This window comes from Corvus cornix, chromosome 22 (genome assembly GCF_000738735.6).
Source record: "Corvus cornix cornix isolate S_Up_H32 chromosome 22, ASM73873v5, whole genome shotgun sequence".
NCBI lineage: Eukaryota > Metazoa > Chordata > Aves > Passeriformes > Corvidae > Corvus > Corvus cornix.
In genome coordinates this window covers 1,736,734-1,755,000 of record NC_046351.1, presented here as the reverse complement: position 1 = coordinate 1,755,000, position 18,267 = coordinate 1,736,734, and the positions used below count along the sequence as shown (strand labels likewise).

The 18,267-nt window shown below is 62.8% G+C and overlaps 2 protein-coding genes across 4 annotated transcripts in view; both read right to left on the bottom strand.

Annotated features, from left to right (window-relative positions):
• Positions 1-56: 56 nt before the first annotated feature.
• SORBS3 (sorbin and SH3 domain containing 3) lies at positions 57-7,538 on the bottom strand. The gene is given in 20 exon segments (XM_039564231.1): positions 57-476; positions 564-670; positions 761-840; positions 924-1,196; positions 1,199-1,384; positions 1,468-1,593; positions 1,668-1,782; positions 1,941-1,987; positions 2,075-2,154; positions 2,250-2,374; positions 3,330-3,385; positions 3,924-4,010; positions 4,114-4,155; positions 4,235-4,310; positions 4,385-4,499; positions 4,571-4,634; positions 4,705-4,928; positions 5,039-5,144; positions 5,258-5,409; positions 6,593-7,538. Coding segments are annotated over 20 exon segments (2,421 nt in total). The 5' UTR covers positions 6,891-7,538; the 3' UTR covers positions 57-414.
• Positions 7,539-9,605: 2,067 nt separating this feature from the next.
• The window catches only part of PPP3CC (protein phosphatase 3 catalytic subunit gamma), a 37,917-nt gene continuing 29,255 nt past the window's right edge, over positions 9,606-18,267 (bottom strand). The window contains exons 11-14 of one of the 3 annotated variants that reach the window (XM_039564228.1): positions 17,602-17,683; positions 16,936-17,033; positions 14,496-14,567; positions 9,606-13,138 (exon numbers count right to left, since the gene is read on the bottom strand). In XM_039564228.1, the coding sequence (XP_039420162.1) occupies positions 12,963-13,138; positions 14,496-14,567; positions 16,936-17,033; positions 17,602-17,683 (428 nt within the window). In that variant the 3' untranslated portion in view covers positions 9,606-12,962. The remainder of the gene's footprint in view (positions 13,139-14,495; positions 14,568-16,935; positions 17,034-17,601; positions 17,684-18,267) is intronic. The other 2 variants (XM_039564229.1, XM_039564230.1) reach the window with 2 other exon arrangements.

Genomic DNA, 18,267 nt, shown 5'->3' with positions numbered 1-18,267 from the left:
CTCCTGGTGGGACGTGTCCCGGGACCGGCTCCTCCCCAATCCCGGCACTCTCGGAGTCGGACTGAGCTGAGCTTTAATGATGGAAAAGAAGCGGAGGCGACTCCCGGACACAGACCCACATCCCGGGTCACGGCCGTCATGGTCAGGCCCGGCACCGGCCAGACCCCCGGGGCGACCCCCGGGGCGGTGGGCACCGGGCAGCGGTGAGGAGGGGGCGGGTTAAGGCACTGGGGTGGGGGACACCCCCCGCGCCGGGGGAATTTGTCCCTGTTAGAGGCAGCCCCATAGGGGCGGGAGGGAGCTGGAGGCACTTCATCCCCGTGGGGGGACACTGCGGGGACACAGGGTGGCTGAGGCGGGGCAGTGGGAAGCCCCCAGCCCCACTCCTCCCACCAGGGTCCCCAGCGCTGCGGGTCACACCGGCGCCACGTAGTTCCCGGGGAAAGTGCCGAATTTCTGCGTCCTCCTGGACACTCCTGTGGGGATAAAGAAACGGAGAGGTTGGTGAGGGGTGAGGGTGGCACCTTATCCTCAGCCGTGTCCCCACCCCGGTGGCCACGCACCCACGAACCAGCCGTCGTCGCACTGCTGCATGACGTCCACCCGGTCCCCTTCCAGCAGCTCCAGCTCGTCGGCGTTTTGGGGCCGGTACTGGTAGAGCGCCCGGTACCTGCGAGACACAGCGTGGGCAGAGCCCACCCTCCCCATGGGTCCCTCGTGGGGACACCGCGCTCCTGGGGACACTCCTGGCCCTACTTACGGAGTCCACCGGATTTCAGAGCCGTTGTAGGACGGGGCGGGCTCGGGACGGGCACTGGTGGGTGCCCCCGGGGTGGCGTGCTGTGGGGGGACAGGGTGGGTTCAGGGCAGCACCCACAGCCCCAGCGGTGCCGGGGCACGATGCCAGGGCGGGGGGCACTCACCTGCTCGGGGGTCCAGGCGGGACGCCAGGGCTCCTGGGGGTGGGCGGCCGCAGGGTGTGGGGGGCTGGCAGAGGCCACTAAGGGGCTGGCAGAGGCCACCAAGGGGCTGGGGGTGCCAGCGTGGGGCAGCTTTGGGGAGGGGGGGAAGGTGGCGCCGAGGTGGCGCGGAGAGGACGGGCGCCCGCCCGTCAGCTCGGGACCCCGCTTCTCTTCCCGGGGGGAGCCGGTGGGAACCTGGGGGATCCGGGGACCGGGCGAGCGCTGCAGGGACGGGGATCCGGCGGCGGGGCGGGGGCTGGCGGGGGCGGGAGAGGAGGGATGTCCTCGGCGGTGGCTTTGACCCGCGGCTCCTTCAGCACCTGGACGTAGGTGGCGGGGAAGATGCCCTGGCGGCTGGTGCCCGAGATGCGCCCCTCGTACCAGTTCTCGTTCACCCTCCGCACCAGGCAGATCCGCTCGCCCTGCCGCGGGAGCAGAGGGCGGCTCAGCACGGAGCGGCACGGAATGGCACGGCACGGAACGGCACGGAACGGAGCGGCGGTACCTTGCGGAAGGAGAGCTCCACGTGCAGATCCCCTCGGAAGTTGTAGAGCGCCAGCGCCTCGCCGTATTCCAGCACCTGGAGCGTGGGAGCCTTGATGGGCTTGGGCACCTCCGTGGGGGGCAGGATCTGCGTGGGACACGCGGGTGAGGGGCAGCGCCAGGACCCCCCGGCCCCGCTGCCCCCTCACGCCCCGGGCTCACCTCCACGTAGTTGGAGGGGAAGATGCCCACGCGGCCGTGGTGCTCCCCCTCCAGCCAGTTCCTGTCCACCTCCTTGTGGATGTAGACGATGTCCCCCTTGTGCAGCGTCAGCTCCCTGCAAGGGACACTGTCACAGGTGTCCGGGGGCACAGACCCGCCCCCAGCCCAGCTGGCAGGGCCACCCCACGCGCCGGGGCTCCCCCTGTCCTCAGCCATCACCCGAGGGGCACAGCGGGACCCCCAGGAGTGACCCCGGGCAGTTTCGGTGCTTACTTGGGAGACTCAGCTTGGAAGTCGAACTTGAGGCGAGCAGCTTTCATCTGGGGAGGGAGAGGAGGGGTTACAGGGAGAGCCCCCAGTCCCAGCCATCCCAAATCCCGCATGGGATGGGACCACCCCAGCCTCACCTTCTTCTCCTCCCTCTTGACGGCCTCCACGGGGTCCCCCAGGTCGGACAAGCTGGGGAGGGTCCCTGGCCTGAGGGTGTCTGCAAAGAGCGGGGTGTCACCAGCCGGGGTGCTTGGGGTGCCCCATGGCAGGGCCTGGGGGTCAGGGGGTTCAGGGGAGCTCAGGGGGGCTCACCTCTGCCAGGGGCCGCATGGCTGCGGTTGCTGGCCAGCCCCAGCCCACCCCGCTCCATGCTGGGGGTGGCAGGTAAGCGGTGGGTGACAGGGGGGCTCCACAGCCGGCGGGGCGACAGGGGGCTCCTGTGGGGTGACAGTGGCTCAGGGCAGGGCTGAGCCTCGTGTCCAGCCCTGCTGCCATGAACCCTCCCTGCTCTGACCCTGCTGCCCCCGGTGGGCAGGACCCCTGGGTCCCACACACCAGGATATCGGGGACCCCCGGAACCAGGATCCCCGAATTCCATGAACCAAGACCCCGGGGTCTGCTCTCTGCACGCCTCCAGGCTCTCATCCCAGCTGCAGCCAAGCCGGACAGGTCCAAAGTTTTCCGGCAGCGCCGGCAGCGCGGCCCCGCTGCCGCCGAGCAGGAAGCACGGAGCAGGCGAGCGCCGGGGAGGGCGGCCTGGCTAATGGATAACCCCGCTCCGGGGGGCACTTCAAGAGCCCAAATGCCCCCCCCCAAGCCGGAGGAGGGGTTGGGGAGGGGGGGAGCCGTCCCCGCTGCGCGCCCCTGGGGGTTACGGTAGGTCCTACAAGAGGTGGCGCTTGTTTGTTTGTTTTCCTCCCGCTGCCGGGGCACAGAGGGGTCTGTGGGGACACCCCGGGGTGCCCACCCCATGCCGGGGTGCTCCGGCACCCGCCGGCACAGCTGTCCCCTCCCGGTGCCCGTGGGGACACAGCGGTGGGAATCCGAGCGCCGTCACCTCCCCTGGGACGGAGCCAAGCCCCGGGACACGGCGTCCCTGCTCCAGGGACGGGGGAAAGGGTCAGTCCCGCTCCGGCCCCGTCCCACCCACCGGGCAGCCGGCCCAGCGCCGGGTCCCGCCCGTGCCGGGGTGTGGGGGGACGAGGGGGCCAGCGGTGCCACGGGGGGGTCCGTGGGGATCCCGTGGGGGATGCCCGGAGACTCCCACCCCGCGGGACGCTGGAGGGACAACCCGCCCACCACCCCCAGAGCGGGGTCCTGTCCCTCGCCTCGAGTGGGGTCTGGGCAGGGGGATTTGGGGGTACGGGAGGTGGGAGCAGCCGCTGAACTCACCGAGCAGCCGGGGAGGCCGGAGCAGGGGAGCGAGCGGTGGGAGCAGCCGCCGGGCTCTGCCGGGAGGAGCGGGAGGGGGTGGGAGAGAAAAATTAATCATCCAGGAGGCCGAGTCTCGGCGGGAAGCGAAGGAGTCCAGCTCGGCTGCGCCAATAAAGCGCTGGCCGGATGGACGGACGGACGGGCTGGGTCCTAGAGCCCCACAGCCACGGCCACGGCTCCAGGCAGCTGAGCAGCCGCGCATGGGTCCAGATGTGCGCGGAGCCAGACAGGCAGGCACCGAGCTGTGCACGCATCCACATGTGCACGCAGCGAGCTGCGCGCTCATCCGGATGTGCAGGCATCCAGATGTGCAGGGATCCAGCCGTGCACACATCCAGCTGTGCAGGCATCCAGTTGTGCAAACATCCAGCCACGCATGCCCCCAGATGTGCATCCATCCAGGCATTAATCCAGATGTGCACGCATGCACCCAGCTGTGCATCCCACCATGGGCATGTCCAAGCCTTGCACAAAGGCTGAGCCCACAGCTGGATGTGCCCACAGCTGGATGCCCTGCTGGGACCAAGGGGCAGCAGGAGGGGGCCGGGGTACCTGGTGCGGGGTCCGGCGCGTCTCCATGTCCCTCATGTCCTTGTCCAGCTCCTCGCTGAGCTGCTCCAGCTCCTGCTCCAGCAGCACCTGCACGGGCAGGACGGGGCTGTGGCCGGCCAGGCTGGCACTGCCCGCGGGCACCAGGACCCCGCTGCCACCCCCAGCCCCCTGCCCGCCACCACCACCTCACCTCGATGGACTGAGCCCGCGTCGGCCGCACTGCTGCCGGCATCTGGAAAGGGCAAGGGGCCGGTCAGGTGTGTGCCCACTGCGGTGCCCACTGCCCTCCCCCTGTGCCAGGACCTGCCTACCTGCTCCCGCGGAGAGAACTTCCCTGGTTCATAGTCAAAAATGCTGCCAGGCTCGGCGGTGCCACCCCAGCGGGTCCTGAGGGGGGAGGGAGGGGTTCAGCCACCACAGGCCCCACCCCGTGGGCACCCACGTCCCTGTGCCACACTCACCAGTCCATCCCGTTGGGCATTCCGGGGGGCTCAGCTGGAGCCGACCCCCTCCGCCGCGGTTTGGGGGGCGATGGAGGGGCCGTGGTGGGGCAGGAATGGGTGTCCCAGTCGGGCTCTGAGGGTGGAGGGGGTGAGCAGGTGCCGAGCTGTGCCCGCTCTGTGCCGCACCCGCGCACCTGGGCTCACCTGGCAGCTTGCAGTGGATCTGCCGGAACATGCTGCGGTACCAGTCCCGGGGGCTGTCGACGCTCTGGGGGGACACGTTAGGGTGGTGAGGGGGTGACAGCGGGGTGACACCCCCGCCCTGCGCCCCCACTCACCGAGCGCGAGGCGAGGGGCATCCCCGTCTCGTCCACGGGCCCGATGCCGTCGTACTTCACCCAGCGCCTCTCCCGCCGCTTGCTGTCCTTGGTCCAGGTGGCCGACCAGCCCGGTGGCCGTGGGCAGGTGGGGGCAGCTCTGGGGCTGGGCGTGGGGTGGGCGGGCACGGGGGTGCTGGGGGCTTTCACCTCCTTGGCCGGCCAGGTCTGGTACCACTCATTCACTGGGGACAAGGTGAGCATCGCTCAGGTGAGCATCACTCGGGTGAGCATCGCTCGGGGGAGCCCCCAGGGATGTTCCCAGGGGTGTCCCCAGGGATGCTCAGGGCCGTACCTGAGCTCTTGGGGGCTCCCTGGCTGTTCTCAGCCGTGCCGCGGCTCTCCGGGTCGTGGAAGTGGAAGTTGAGGGTGTTGGAGCCGCGGTGGCGGATGACGGGCACCTGTGGGCACAGGGAGGGGCTGGCGCGGGGGCAGCACAGGTTGGGTGGCAAAGGGATGGAGGAGCGCAGGCCCCCGAATTCCCCGGCATGTGACAGCCCCCAGCCCCACTCACCCGAGTCGCCGTGGGCTGCGGGGACACCTGCAGAGGTGGGTGGAGGCGGGGAACGTCCTCCACACCCAGAGCCGGGCTGGTGTCGGGGGGCTGAAGCCGGCCCGCCATGGCCGGGGGGTAGCCCGGGATGGTGCCCCGGGGCTGTTGGTGCCCTGTGGGAAAAGCAGCTGTGCTCACGGGGCGTCCCTTGTCCCTGTTTGCTGGGCATTCCCAGGCTTTTCCAGAGATGGGGGCTCGGACGACCCCCAGTTCCACCGCTGGGAGCATCCCCTGTTGTTCAGAGGTGCAGGGGACACCATGTATGGGGTGACAACGACCCTAACCACGGTGGCACCGTCCCCAGCTCAGGGAGCCTCTCGGTGCCAGGGGAAGCGGCTGTTCCTGGTCAGAACCAGCCCTGGCACGGCTCCCCACCGCCTTCTCCATGCGGATCCAGACCACCCGCCCCTCTCCAGCGCTGGCTCTGCACGGGTGGATCCAGCCCGACGGGCTCTTGGGGAAGAACACGCCCGGAGCGGGTCGGGGCGATGGCTGTGCCCGCGTTCCCATCGCCCCGGCATCCCGGCGCGGTGCCCTCCCGCCCGGGCACGTGGCTGCAGCAGCGTCGCCCGCCCGGGAGCGCTGCCAGGGCCGGGAACACGACAGGGCAGAAATATTTCCCCGCCCTGCAGCGCAAACAGGGAGGGAGAGGGGACGGAGGGACGCGGAATCGGGAACGCGCGGCCGAGCCCGGCACCCGCCCGCCGGGAGGGCGATGCTGTGGCTCACCACGGACCGCACGGGGGGCAGCTGGGGGGGGACGGGACCCCCGGAGCCGTTCCAGACACCGGGATGGCTCCAGGGGCGAGCGCAGCCCCGGGGCCTCTGGGGGACACCTGTGTCCTGGCTCGTCCCTCACGTCTCCGTCCCCACCGGGACACCGGCGCTCGCAGGTGCCCACCATGGCCAGACCCCGCCTCAAACGGGGCATCCTGGAGGCTGCCGGGGGGTGCCAGCCCGGCACGGTGCCCTCTGTGTGTGTGGGACCCCCCAAATCGGGCTGGGGACCCCTCGGCTCCCTGTTCCCGACACCGCAGCCCCAGGGCTGTAATTAATGTTAATCAGCCCCGTGGGAAAACTGAAGAACAGGGAAGGATGTGCCCCGGGGCACAGAAAGTGGGGCGCAGGCTCCCATCCCCCCAGGGCACCCCAAAAACCTCCACGCCATTCCCAGCGCAGCGCCCACACGGGGCTCGGCCCCATCCTTCTCCTCCTTTGGAGCGTCCCCCAAAACCTGACCCCAGGGGTCCCCTCGGGCCACCCCCTCCTCGCCGGCCCCCCCCAGCCAGCCCTTACCTCCTGGGCCGTGCCAACGGGGACCCTCGGGAAGCGCCGGGGTTTTGGGGGGCCCCGGGGCGAGCGGGACGGAGCTGCGAGCGGCAGGGAGGAAAAATCCACGGCACGAACTTTGCCGGGAGAAGGAGCGGGGGGGCCTCAGCGCATCGCGGGGGGCTGGCGGGGACAGGCCCCCAAAAGCATCCCCCGGGAGGGTCGGGAGCCACCGTCCTCCCCGGCGCTGGGTCCCCGTGTGCCCCGGCCCCCCCGGGGTGCGCTGCCCCCCCAGCGCTCCCGCTCTGGAGCGGGGCCGGCCCATTCAGAGTTTCCAGTGACATTTCCAGGGATGGGATCCAGGGAATGGAGCCAAGAGGCTGAACTCATCCCACGCCCCGCGCACGCGTTCCCGCGCACCCGGGCCCCGCTTACGAAACGGGGCGAGCCCGGCGTCGCCGGCCCCCTGGCGCGATGGAGACGGGGACTCGCGGGGGATTTTCGGGAAGGGATGGGGAAGGAAGTGCTGGGTGGAGGTCGGGACTGAGGCGGGGAGTGGGATCTGTGCTCCAGTGGATCTCCGAGCACCGGGATGGGGGCACGGTGAGAGCAGAGGCCCCATCCCCACTGCCACCCACTTCCCACGGGTGACCCCTCCATGCCCTCCATGCCCTCCATCCCTTCAATCTCTCCATCCCCCAGGGATAAGGGCACTGGGGACCCCCATGTGAAACCCCCGTGGCCTGCACATGTCCCACCTCAGCCCCTCCAGCATCACCAGTTCCCCACCCGATGGAGAAAGGGATTTGGGGGGGATTTTTGGAAGAGGATGAGGAGGGAAATGCTGAGAGGAGGTGAGGACTGAAGCGGGGATTGGGGTCTGCGCTCCTGTGCCCCCCCAAGCCCTGGCGTGGGGACACAGTCAGAGCAGAGCCCTCACGCCACTGCACCCCTCCATCCTCCTATCCCTAAGGAATCCGGGCATGGGGACTCCCATGGAACCCCCCCGTGCCCCGCTCTGGGGGTGCCCCGTGTCCCCCCTCACCCCCTCGGGCAGCGCCCGCACCCACCACTCACCCGCCGGCCACTTCCTGCTCCCCTAAACTGCTGACACCCCCAAAACGGGGCAGCCCCAGCCCTTCCTCATCCCGTGAGCTCCCGCGTGAGCTCCCGGGGGTTGGCGGCTTCGCTGCCACCCCTCGGTCCCCACCAGGCCACCGCCCCCTGCTGCTGGGGACGAGGGGGACGATGGCAGGAGCCCTGTCCGGCTGCGATGCTGCGCCCAGGGGACACCGGAGACACTGGGGACACCGGGGACACCGGGGACACCAGGGACACAGGGGACACCGGGGACACAGGGGACACCAGGGACACCGGGGACACCAGGGACACCGGGGACACCAGGGACTCCCCTCTGCCACGGCCCTGGGGGACGCAGCTCCCGCCCAAATGCCGTGGGAAGGAGGCGGCTCCTTGGTGCCAGCTGGGGACACCGGAGCGAGGACACGGGTTGGGGACAGGGGCTGATCCTGCTGGAAGACCCCGGGGTGACGAGGGCAGGGAGGGCAGCAGGGCGGGGGAGGGTTAAACCCTGCGAGGGGACCCCCGACCCTATCCCTGCTGCCAAGGGGTGACCATACCCTCCAGGTCCCCTCCAGGTCCCCTCCATGTCCCTTCCAGCCCACCAAGTGACACCTTGGGAGATCGCAGCACCCGCTGGCGATGCGAGGAGCAGCCCCCTTCACCACAGCCCACCCTGGGCTGCCGACACCCCCCTCCCGGACCCCCACTCACCTCCCGGTCCCCGAGCACCGTCCCCGTGCCCGGCGAGGAGCCTCCAGCGCCAGCCCTGCCTCGGTCCCTCCCTCCCTCCCCGCGGCTCCCAGCACCAGCCTCCGCTCACAGATAAATATTTAACGCGCAGCCCGGGCCGGGATTAACAAAGGGCGAGTGTTTCCTGTTTGCTCAGCGCGGCGATGCCAGCCGGGAACGTGCGGCCGGCCCCGGGGATGCTCCCAGGGATGCTCCCGTGGGCAGGGATATTCCGGGCGGCTGCCGGAGCCCCCCGGTGCCGAGCGCGGGGTCTGGGAACAGTGCTGGGGGCTGGGAGCTCCCCAGTTTTGGTGGGAACACCCAGGAAAAGGGTGGGAGAGCCGGAGCGTCCTGCCCTGGGCGCGGCCTGGATGCATCCGGCGGCTGGGACCGGGAATGTCGTCGGGAGCAGCAGGTGGGAGACAGGGAGCACGTGGTGAGTGGAGCTCGAGGCGGGAGGCTGAATTCCCGAAGAAAAAGGTGCTGGGATTGGGATAACGCCCTGGAGCCCTCCAGAGCTCATCCTGAACATTCGGCTGGCACCTGGGAAGAGGGGATGGATCCCGGGTGTGGAGGCCACGGGTGGGAGACACAGCAGCTTCCCGGGAATGGAGGGAGCTGGTGGTGCCGGAGGGGGATCCCCGGGCAGGATCCAGCCTGGCATTGGAGCCGTGACCATTTGGATCCATCCGGATGGATCCCGGCCAGCACCGGCCCCAGGGCTGCTCCCTGAATTCTCCCAGTGTGGAGGGAACACCCCCAAAAGCGCCAGGGAGGGAGCCAGGGTGAAACAAGAGCTGGCACATCCCCTCCTCTCCCTGCTGGCACCGGGCTGTAAATCCCAGGGAAGGACGAGGAGCAGGAGCCGAGAGCTCTCCAATCCCAGCCGGGAGCCGCCGCTCTGCGTGTGCTGACGTGCCGGAGGTTGGGAGACGCCGTCTGGGTGCTGCCCCAGCCCTGAAAATGCTGTAAAAGCCCCCAAAATCCTCCCTTCTGGCAGCACAGGGACCCTCTTAACCCCTCTAAAAAAACCACAGCGGAGCCCAGTGACTGTGTCAATTTTTAACTTTTTTTTTCTTTTTTTTTTCCTCCTTAAAGATGACTCCGATTTACATCGAGACAGTTCTAACAAATTCATTCCTTGTTTCACAAAAAAAAAAAAAAAAAGAAATTATATTAAATAATTTCTGCCAATAAATAACATTTTCACCATTTTTTTTCTCCTTTCAACAGAACTAAAAAAAAAAAAAAAGAAGCAAGAAATAAAAATAAAAATAAAAATTAAAAAGGAGGCAGTCTCCAGGCAACGGGCGTATGATCCTTCAGCATCGAGAACCCTAAAATCACCATCGCTGCACCCCTGGGAGGGCTTCAGGTCCTCCCTGGCCGAGGTTTTGGTGGGATCTGCATCCCTGCCAGCTCCCCTGGCCAGGTGGGATCTGTGCCAGAGGCAGCCAGAGGGGTTCTCCCAACCCCAAAAAGAAAATTAAGCTTGAACTCAACCCACCACCCGCCCCATTGCCGACTCCCCTCCTTGGACATGCACCTTGCTAGAACATGCAAAAAAACCCAGGCTGCGGGGAGGTGGGGGCTTTCCCTGGATTTGGGGGCTCCCTCGGGTCGGGGGGGCTCCCCCGGGGCCGATGGGCTTCCCAGAATCCCGGTTGTCCAAGCTCCAGGTGGCAGCCGGGGAGGGGAAGGGACGGGCGGGAGCTCGGAGATGAGGGGTCAGAGACAAGCCCAGCTCCGAGGCGCTGGATTTGTGGGGGAAAAGAAGGAGGAAAAGGGGAATTTGGGGGCGTTTCTGGATTGTTTTTGGTTTGCCGTGGTGGGGATCGGGACAGGGAATTCTGCTCCGAGGTTGTCCCCGAAAGAGGGGATGGGGGATCTCGGCTCGGGGCTGTGGCAGGGGAAGCCCAGCGTTCCCACTGGGAGAGGGAGCGTTAATTGAGGGGGTAATTAGCACCCAGAGCCCCATCGCTGCTCCTCACCCCCTCGGGAACTGCATCAAAGGGAAGAGGGGACCTGGCTGCGTGACATCCACACGTGCTGGTGCCGCAGGGACACGGGGGCAACTTCCAGCCCTTGGCCACCACCTTGGGGCCGGGGCAACCAACATCCAGCCCTTGGTCGCCTTCTCCATGGCTGGGACACTGGGAAGCTGCAACTCCCACCAGCCCCAGGGATAAGGGGGGACAAAAATCCCACCCTTGGCCACCTTCTCCAGGGCAAGGACAACCAACATCCAGTCCTTCTCCAGGGCCAGGACACTGGGAAGCTGCAGCCCCGCCAGCCCCAAGGATTAGCGGGTTGGATCTGAGCCCCCAGACCACGAAGCACAAGGTCCAAAGGGATTTTGGAGAGGGGGAATTGGTGATGCCAGAGCAGGAGAAGAGGGTGGGGGGACAAACTGCCAGCAAAGCAAATCCCCCTCCGTGCTGGGCCGGGCCCTGCTGACCCCTCCACGCTGGGAACGGGGCGAGTGCCAGGCTCGGGGTCCCGCAATTCCCATCCCAAAATATCCCGACTAAAACCTGGCTGCTTGGGTGAGATCCCAGCCTGGGTCAGCACAACACGCCCGAACATGCACGGGCAGCCCCGGGCACGGTGTGAGCGCCCGGGTACCACACACGGGCTCACCGCGCTCACAGGAGGCCCTGAAAGGACAAAGAAATACTCACAGACAAAAGGCAATTTGGCCCCACTGCTCGGACTGGGGGGAGAGAAGCTCGCTCCAAACATCTCGCACTTTTCGCAAAGCGGTGGGCGTGTAAAAAAAAAAAAGGGATCAAAGGGGGGGGGGGGGGGGAACACCAAAAAAAAAAAAAGAGAAAAAAAATAAAGAGGGAAAAGTGGAGGCATGTGACTCGAAAGTGTGGAAACCCAGCGGTCTGCTCGCAGAATCCTAAACAGCCCCGGGGGATCAGGTGACGTGTGATCCTAAGACAATTTGAAAGCGTCCCGGGAAGTTGCTGTTTTCCTCTGGCGCTGGATTCCAAGGGAAGACAGCAAGATCCAGGGAAAGCGCTGGCAAAGATCCCCTGGGAGAGGCTCAGCCCTGCCTGCGGAGAGCACGGGACAAGGTGGGGAAGGGAAAGCTGCGGGGGGAGGTTGCTCCAGGAGCTGCTGCCTCGGCTCCAGGCAATGGACACGGCTCACATGGGAAAAACGGGAATCTCACAGAACCCTTCCCCAGCACGCCCAGTTCGAGTGAAAGAACGCTCAGCTCCCACTCCGAAAGCCCTGACAACGCCCCGGGGGTGTCCCCTGGGAACCCTCCGGGATCCCTGTCCAGCACTGCACCAACACCCTGCCAAAATTCCTGCCGGATCCACTCGGTTCTGCCTTCCAGCCCCTCGCTGCCTCCCAGGCCGGGGGGGGCTGCCCTGGCACCAGCACCAGGCCACATCTCCCCAAAATCAGCGGTGCCCCACCCATCTCATCCCAAACCTTCGTAAGCAACCCCCGCTCCAGCTGCTGGGAAAGGCTGAGCTGCCCTCTGGAACAGCCACGGGTGGGTGATGCCCAAAGTCACCCACAGTGGGCGGAAGACCCCTCTGGGGGACAGGGAGGTGACACTGGCGGGGACCACCCTGTCCCCCCCCGCCCCAAACTGCTCGGCAAGGGCCGATTCCAGCCGGGAATGGGGAATGAGCCGTGGGCTGGGCAGCCTGTGCTGGTGGGGTAACGGGGGGGGCTGTAACCTCCGCGGTATAAATCCCCCCTTTTCCTTTAAAATTCAGGCTCTGCAGCTTTCCCAAGGATCACCAGGCAGCGGAGATAATTCCTCTGCTCTGAATCAGAGCGATTCCCAAGGGAATTGTGCTGGCGAACTGGCTGCTCCAAGAGGAAGAGCCACAACGAGGGGCAGCACTTCCCCCACCTTCTCCCTATTCTCCTTTGGGACTCCACTGGGATAAAGCTGAATTCCTGAAGGAAAAAAAGGTGCTGTGTAACAACCCTGGAGTCCTTCAGAGCTACCCCTGGCTGTCACCTTGGAAAAGTGGGATGGATCCCAGCAATCTGCCTTCCAGGGAACTGGTTGCTAAAGCAGCAGCTGCAGGTAGGCAAGAAGGTGGAAGAAAAGAACAGGAAAAATCTGGGAAGAAAACAGGAGTGAAAAGGAAAACCAACCCAACCGTATCCTGAAGGGAAGGACCTGCTTTGGAAAGCTCAGGCTAATTCCAAATTGTGCCAAAGCCAACGACCCAAGTTGCCTGGTTTGACTGATTTTTGTTTTTTTAATCCAACCACCCCCCCCTCACTCCCAGCAGAGGTTTGGCCTCTCGGGGAGGGCAGCCGGACAGCACAACATTCCCGGGATGCACTAGCAGTTGGATTGGTTTCTAAATTAAATTTAAAAAAAAAAAAAAAAAGGACTTTTTTATATATACTGAACATAAATAAAAAAAAAAAAAATTACAAAATGGTCGCTTTCTTACAGAACGGATGCGGACTGGATTTATGGACGTGCCTCCAGGTGAAGTTGGTTTCTCCCCCTGCCCCCACCCCACCCCGATAATAAATAAATAAAATTCATTAAGTTTTGGATCCTCTGGCGGTGCAGGTTTGGGCGCTCGGAGCGTTACTGGGATTTCTTCCCTGTGCCGTTCTTGTCCGCAGAGTTCGAGGTTACCAAGTTCACGGGGCCGTCCGAGTGCAGCGAATCCTTGCGCGGGGGCATCCGCTCGTTGATGCGGTCCAGCCCCCGCGCCTCCTCGAAGCTGCGGATCTTGTGCTGCGGGGAGAAGCCCCGGATGGCTGCGGAGGGAAGGGAGCACAGGGAGGGACCGTCAGGAGGAGCCGTGGATTCCCCCCGGAGGAGCCCTCCAGCACACGCCAGACACCAACGGGGATAGTGGCGGGGACGGAAAGCACCTGCCTGGATTTGGGAGTTACAGGGCGGGGAATTGGGGAATTTTCGGTGTTGCCAGCTCATGTTTTGCTGGCTGTGAAGTTTAGGATTTGCTCGGCTCCTTAAGAGCTTTTCATGGAATCGTGGGATGGGTTGGGTTGGGAGTTTAGAATCGTCCAGTGTCACCCCTGCCATGGGCAGGGATGCCTTCCCCTATCCCAGGTTCAACCCCCCCAACCTTGGACATTTGCAGGGATGGGGCAGCCACAGCTTTTCTGGGAATTCCATCCTACCACCCTCACAGGGAAGAATTTCCTTCCAATATCCCAACCCCCCCCTTTTTTTAACAGAATAGGAGGAACTTGATGAACCAGACAAGTGCTCGCTGTCCCCAGAGAGTGAAATCTCGGGAAAATTTCAAAGCTGAAGAACACGACACTAAAAAATAACAATTAAAAATAAAATAAAAAGAAAAAAAAATCCAAAAAAAAAAAAAAAAAGCAAAACCCAGAACGACAGAACAAAGACACCACCACAAGGCTCTGAACTCCGACACAAACCACACACTGCAACACCAGGAGAGGGAACAGCTAGTCCTTGGATCACAAAGGCAAAATTCTTGCATGACCAGGAGACACACGGGCAAATTTGGGAGGGATGAATCCCACTGAGGAATTTCGTGTCCCTGCTCCATCACCGCGGGGACGAGCACGTCACCCTCGCCCCGATGACACGGACCAAATGTGAAACTCCTTTGTGCTACGGATAATTTAAGGAAAAGGAGGCTGTGCCAGATCTTTTACAAGGACTTGGCTGGCTTACAAACAACTTCCCTTGGGAAGCAAAGCCTCTACAGAGCTGCGCGGCCCCACTCGGCATCGAGGAAAAATCCTCATGGATCTGTCATTCCTACACTCTGCAGGCAGAGAATTGCCTCTCCACCTTGGCTTACGTGTGGGCGAGGCAGGGATTACACCAGCACCCCAAAATCCTGATTTCTAAGGGTTTGGATGGTGCTGGCACATCACAGGACCTCAACCCCAAGGTCTTGAGCTGCTGGAGCACGAATTGCTCCGGCAACTCCAAATAAAGGTGTTACACTGAGGAATAAACTGTTCAAGCTGAAACAGCCTTGAACCAAGCCCCTGGGTATTTTATTTTTTTCTTTCCCAGCAAGGCCTCGTTCTCCCCCACTTCTGGTGATGCAAGAGTAAAAAGCTTCCGTTAAGGGCTGGTAAAGCTCTTTAAAATGAGCGCACGCACACACGGAGATGATTTGAGTCTCTCGCCGGGTTCTAGCCATACCTTCCCGTGCCTCTACCGCTTCTACTGTGGCTGCAATACAGAAGAACAGTGGCATGCAAAAATGAAGACAGGGAAAAAAAAAAAAAAAAGAACAAAACAAACAAAACAAAACAAAAAAAAAGAAAAAAAAAAAGAAAAAAAAAAACAAAAACAGAGTGACAGTGAGTGATCCGACATCATGGCTGCGACGCAGAGCCCGCGGCCCCCCAGCCCCGGTGGTGCCAAACGAGTGGCGAGAGGGGAGAAAGAGGTGACAGGAGGTGGAGAGGAAGGGGGGAAGGGGACTCCCGAGGGCTCAGGGGGAGTCTCCTCTCCTCTGGATTGATCTGATGGAAGAACGGAGGAGCCGAGAGAGCTTCCTGCTGTGTGCACCGGGCAGGGATAACCTCGGACTAAGCTGTGGGTCTGCTCCACGCTGGGTGGCTCCAGGCCACCTTCAGATGATCAGTTCTGTGGAATTCACCCTCCACTACCACGGCTGTGTGAGGGAAGGGATCCCAGGGGATGTCCTGGAGCAGGGGGAAGGAGAGGGGCAGCCTGTTTTCCAGGGAAGGACAAGCAGCAGGTACTGGGCTGCTCCGCTCCTGGTGCCTTGAGCTGTAACAGAAAATCAGGCTCCAAATCCAGTTTGGCTTCAGCTCCACCTCCTGAAAGTGTTACCAAGCAACAAGGCACCACAGAGCTGAGCAATGTCCCCCTTCCTAAATCTGCTGCGGCAACGTCCAAGGTTTGGTAGGCCCTGCCTCAACATCTGGAAGGAGGCCCTTCCCTTGAGCAGATTCCCTGGATTTTAGCCTCAAAACAGCAGCTTTTTTGCTTTGGACACAATACAGAGGCCACGTGGTCCTTGGGAGGCCACGGAGGAAGGATGGAGCTGTGGCTGCACAGTTCTGCCCCACATTCCGTGACTTTTCGCTCCGCTGATTTTGCCAAGCCCTGCTGCGAAAGGCTGGGGAGAGGCTCAGGAGGGAAGGGCTCTCCTCACTGCAGCCCCGTTTCCCTTTCTTTGGGGTGCACAGGGACCCCAAAAGGGGGGCAGCCCCCTCTCCTCCTCACCCAGCAGATGGGGCTCCCATAAATTCACCGGGAGTGTGAAGGGATGTGCGAAACGGGAAGGGGTGGGAGGATAGGGAAAAGGGGGATGGGAGAAGGGGTCAGGACAGGGAAAAGAAAGGAGGGAGAAGGGGTCAGGACAGGGAAAGGGGGGTGAGGAGGGCAGGAGAAGCCGGGTGGTGCCGAGGGGAGCGGGGGGAGCCTGCAGGCGGCGGGCGGGGCGGGTAAGGCAGCAGCAAAGGCCCAGCTTGTTTGTTCTGTCCTGGGGGGAGGCTTATTTTGGGGGAGGGGAGGTCGCTGGTACCTCTCAGAGAACCCCCTGAGAGGGGAAGGTGCTGGAGAACGTCACAGCATGACCCTGTGCTGTGGGGATACAGGGACAGAGCTGCTGCAACAGCCACCTTCCCACTCAGGCTCTGTTCCCAGAACTGGGGCTGCGATGGTTTCTTATAAAAAAAGGGAAAAAAATATCCATCCTCCTCTGTGGGCAGAGAAATCCATGAGCTCGGGAGTGATGCTGCATCCTCCCCGGGAGCAGGCAGTGATATTTCCACGTTTCTGACTCGTGAGCTACTTAATCCAGGCAATCCCAGCCCCAGCCCGGGGAGAGCTGCAGGAAATCCCCGGTGCCCATGGGAAGGGGAAAGCTGGGGAGGTGCCAGGCTTCGAAGGCCGCTGGCAGGGAAGGATTAAAACGCTGGATTACAGGATTCCCTCTGGGGACACGTTTCTGGGATAGCTCATTCCCTGAGCACCAGGGAAGGGTCGGATCCTTCGCTCCGTCCTGCTCCCAGAGCTGCTGAGGGAGGCAGCAAAGTTTGGGAAGAAACCTCAAAACCTGAGAGGCAGCTTTTCTGAACCATGCAGCCCTGGAGGAACCTCGCTCCTTTGGCTGAACCTTCCTCTTGGTTTGGGATTCGTGACTTCCCAGGGGCAGATTGGGAGGGGTTTGGTTGAACGAAGAACAAACAAGCAGCTGTGTCACTGTCACATTCACACAGAGGCTGTCACACAGCAGCAGCAGCACAGCGAGGTGAGGCAGAGGATGTGCACCATGCAGCGTTAGAAGGGAAAGAAAGGATAAAAAGTCGTTGCAGAAACAAACAATTAAGCACTAAACATGCTTTAGGCAAGCTGCTGTGGGTTTTCTTCCTCGAGGGTACACGGGGACATCTCGGCATCTCTCCGCATCCCCACCTACACCTCTGCTTCCTCCTCTTTGGGAATCCTTCCTCCCCACGGGCCTGAACCCTGGCTGGGGTCCCCTGGCACCCCCCAGGCTGCCTGTGGGAGCTGCTCCAGGGGGTTTGGGGCAGGGGGAGTGCAGGGGGGCACGGGTACTCACCGGTCTGCAGGGTCTGCCTCCCCCCCGAGAGCACTCCCAGGGGCAGGGTACCTGTGGGGGTCAGGCCTTTGAGGGTCAGCACGCTCTCGCTCTCCTCCCTGCAGGGAACAGCAGCACCAGTTACACACCGAGCAGTGCACTGGTTGTACTGGTCCACGCAAGACTGGTGGGTGACAGGGAAATGGGAGCCTGCCCTGAGCACAGCTGCCTTGGGAATGATGGAATCATGGAAGCATTAAGGTTGGAAAAGACTTCTAAGGTGACCAAGTCCAGCCATCAACCCAGCACTACCCTGGTCACCGCGTCCCCAAGTGCCACATGCACACATCTGTTAAATCCCTCCGGGATGGGGACTCCACCACTGCTCTGGGCAGCCCATTCCAATGCTTGGCAACCCCTTCCATGAAGAAATTTTCCCTAATATCCAACCTGAACCTCCCCTGGTGCACTTTGAGGTTGTTTCCTCTCATCCTTCACTTGTTATTTGGGAGAAAAGACCACAACCCCTACCTGGCTACAACCTTCTTCAGGCAAATATGTCCTGAAAGAGTCTGGAAAAACCAGACTCTTTCTGTCTTGTGGGGTTTTTCCCCTTCCTTTCTTCCTGACCAGTGCTGCTCCATCACCCAGTCCCCAAATTAAGCCCAGTCCCCAGCCCATCCTTACCGAAGAACCGAGAAGACCCGTGCCATCTTCCCAATGGCTCTGATCTTATTCCTGATGATCTCCTTACGGACCGTTGTCCCACCTTAGGGAGAGAAAAGAGCAAACAGCAGCACGTTGGAGGTTTCCTGCTCTCCAGAGAACATCAGCATGAAGCACCTGCCTGATTCCAGGAAAAGAAAATCATGGTTTTACAGATTCACAGCTACACCGGAGAGAGAACGGTGCTGGAAGGATGGCATCAGGATGGCATCAGGATGGCACCAGGATGGCAGCGAGGAGGGCAACACCAACGAGATGGCACACGGAACTCGAGAGGGCTAAAGAGAGTAGAACCACCAGCACAGGACACGGATTCGGGGAGGTCTCCAGGTGGGCTCACACTGCACAGGATGTGACACAAATGACTCAGCCATGAGGACACAGTTTGCAAGGCAGAGCACGGAGGGATCTGACGGCTGATGGGCACCGCTGTGCTCGCCCGCAGTGGCACGCAAGCATCAGCTTTGGCATCCAAGGAGCACGGGGAAGGGCTGGCCGGAGCCTGGCAGCTCTGCTCTGACCCCACACGGACACAACGGGACGGGGGGAACTGCCCTTCCGCTCTACAGACCCAACGGGAGAGAGGAAACCAAAAAAAGCATGGAGGGAGCTGAAACCAAAGGGAAA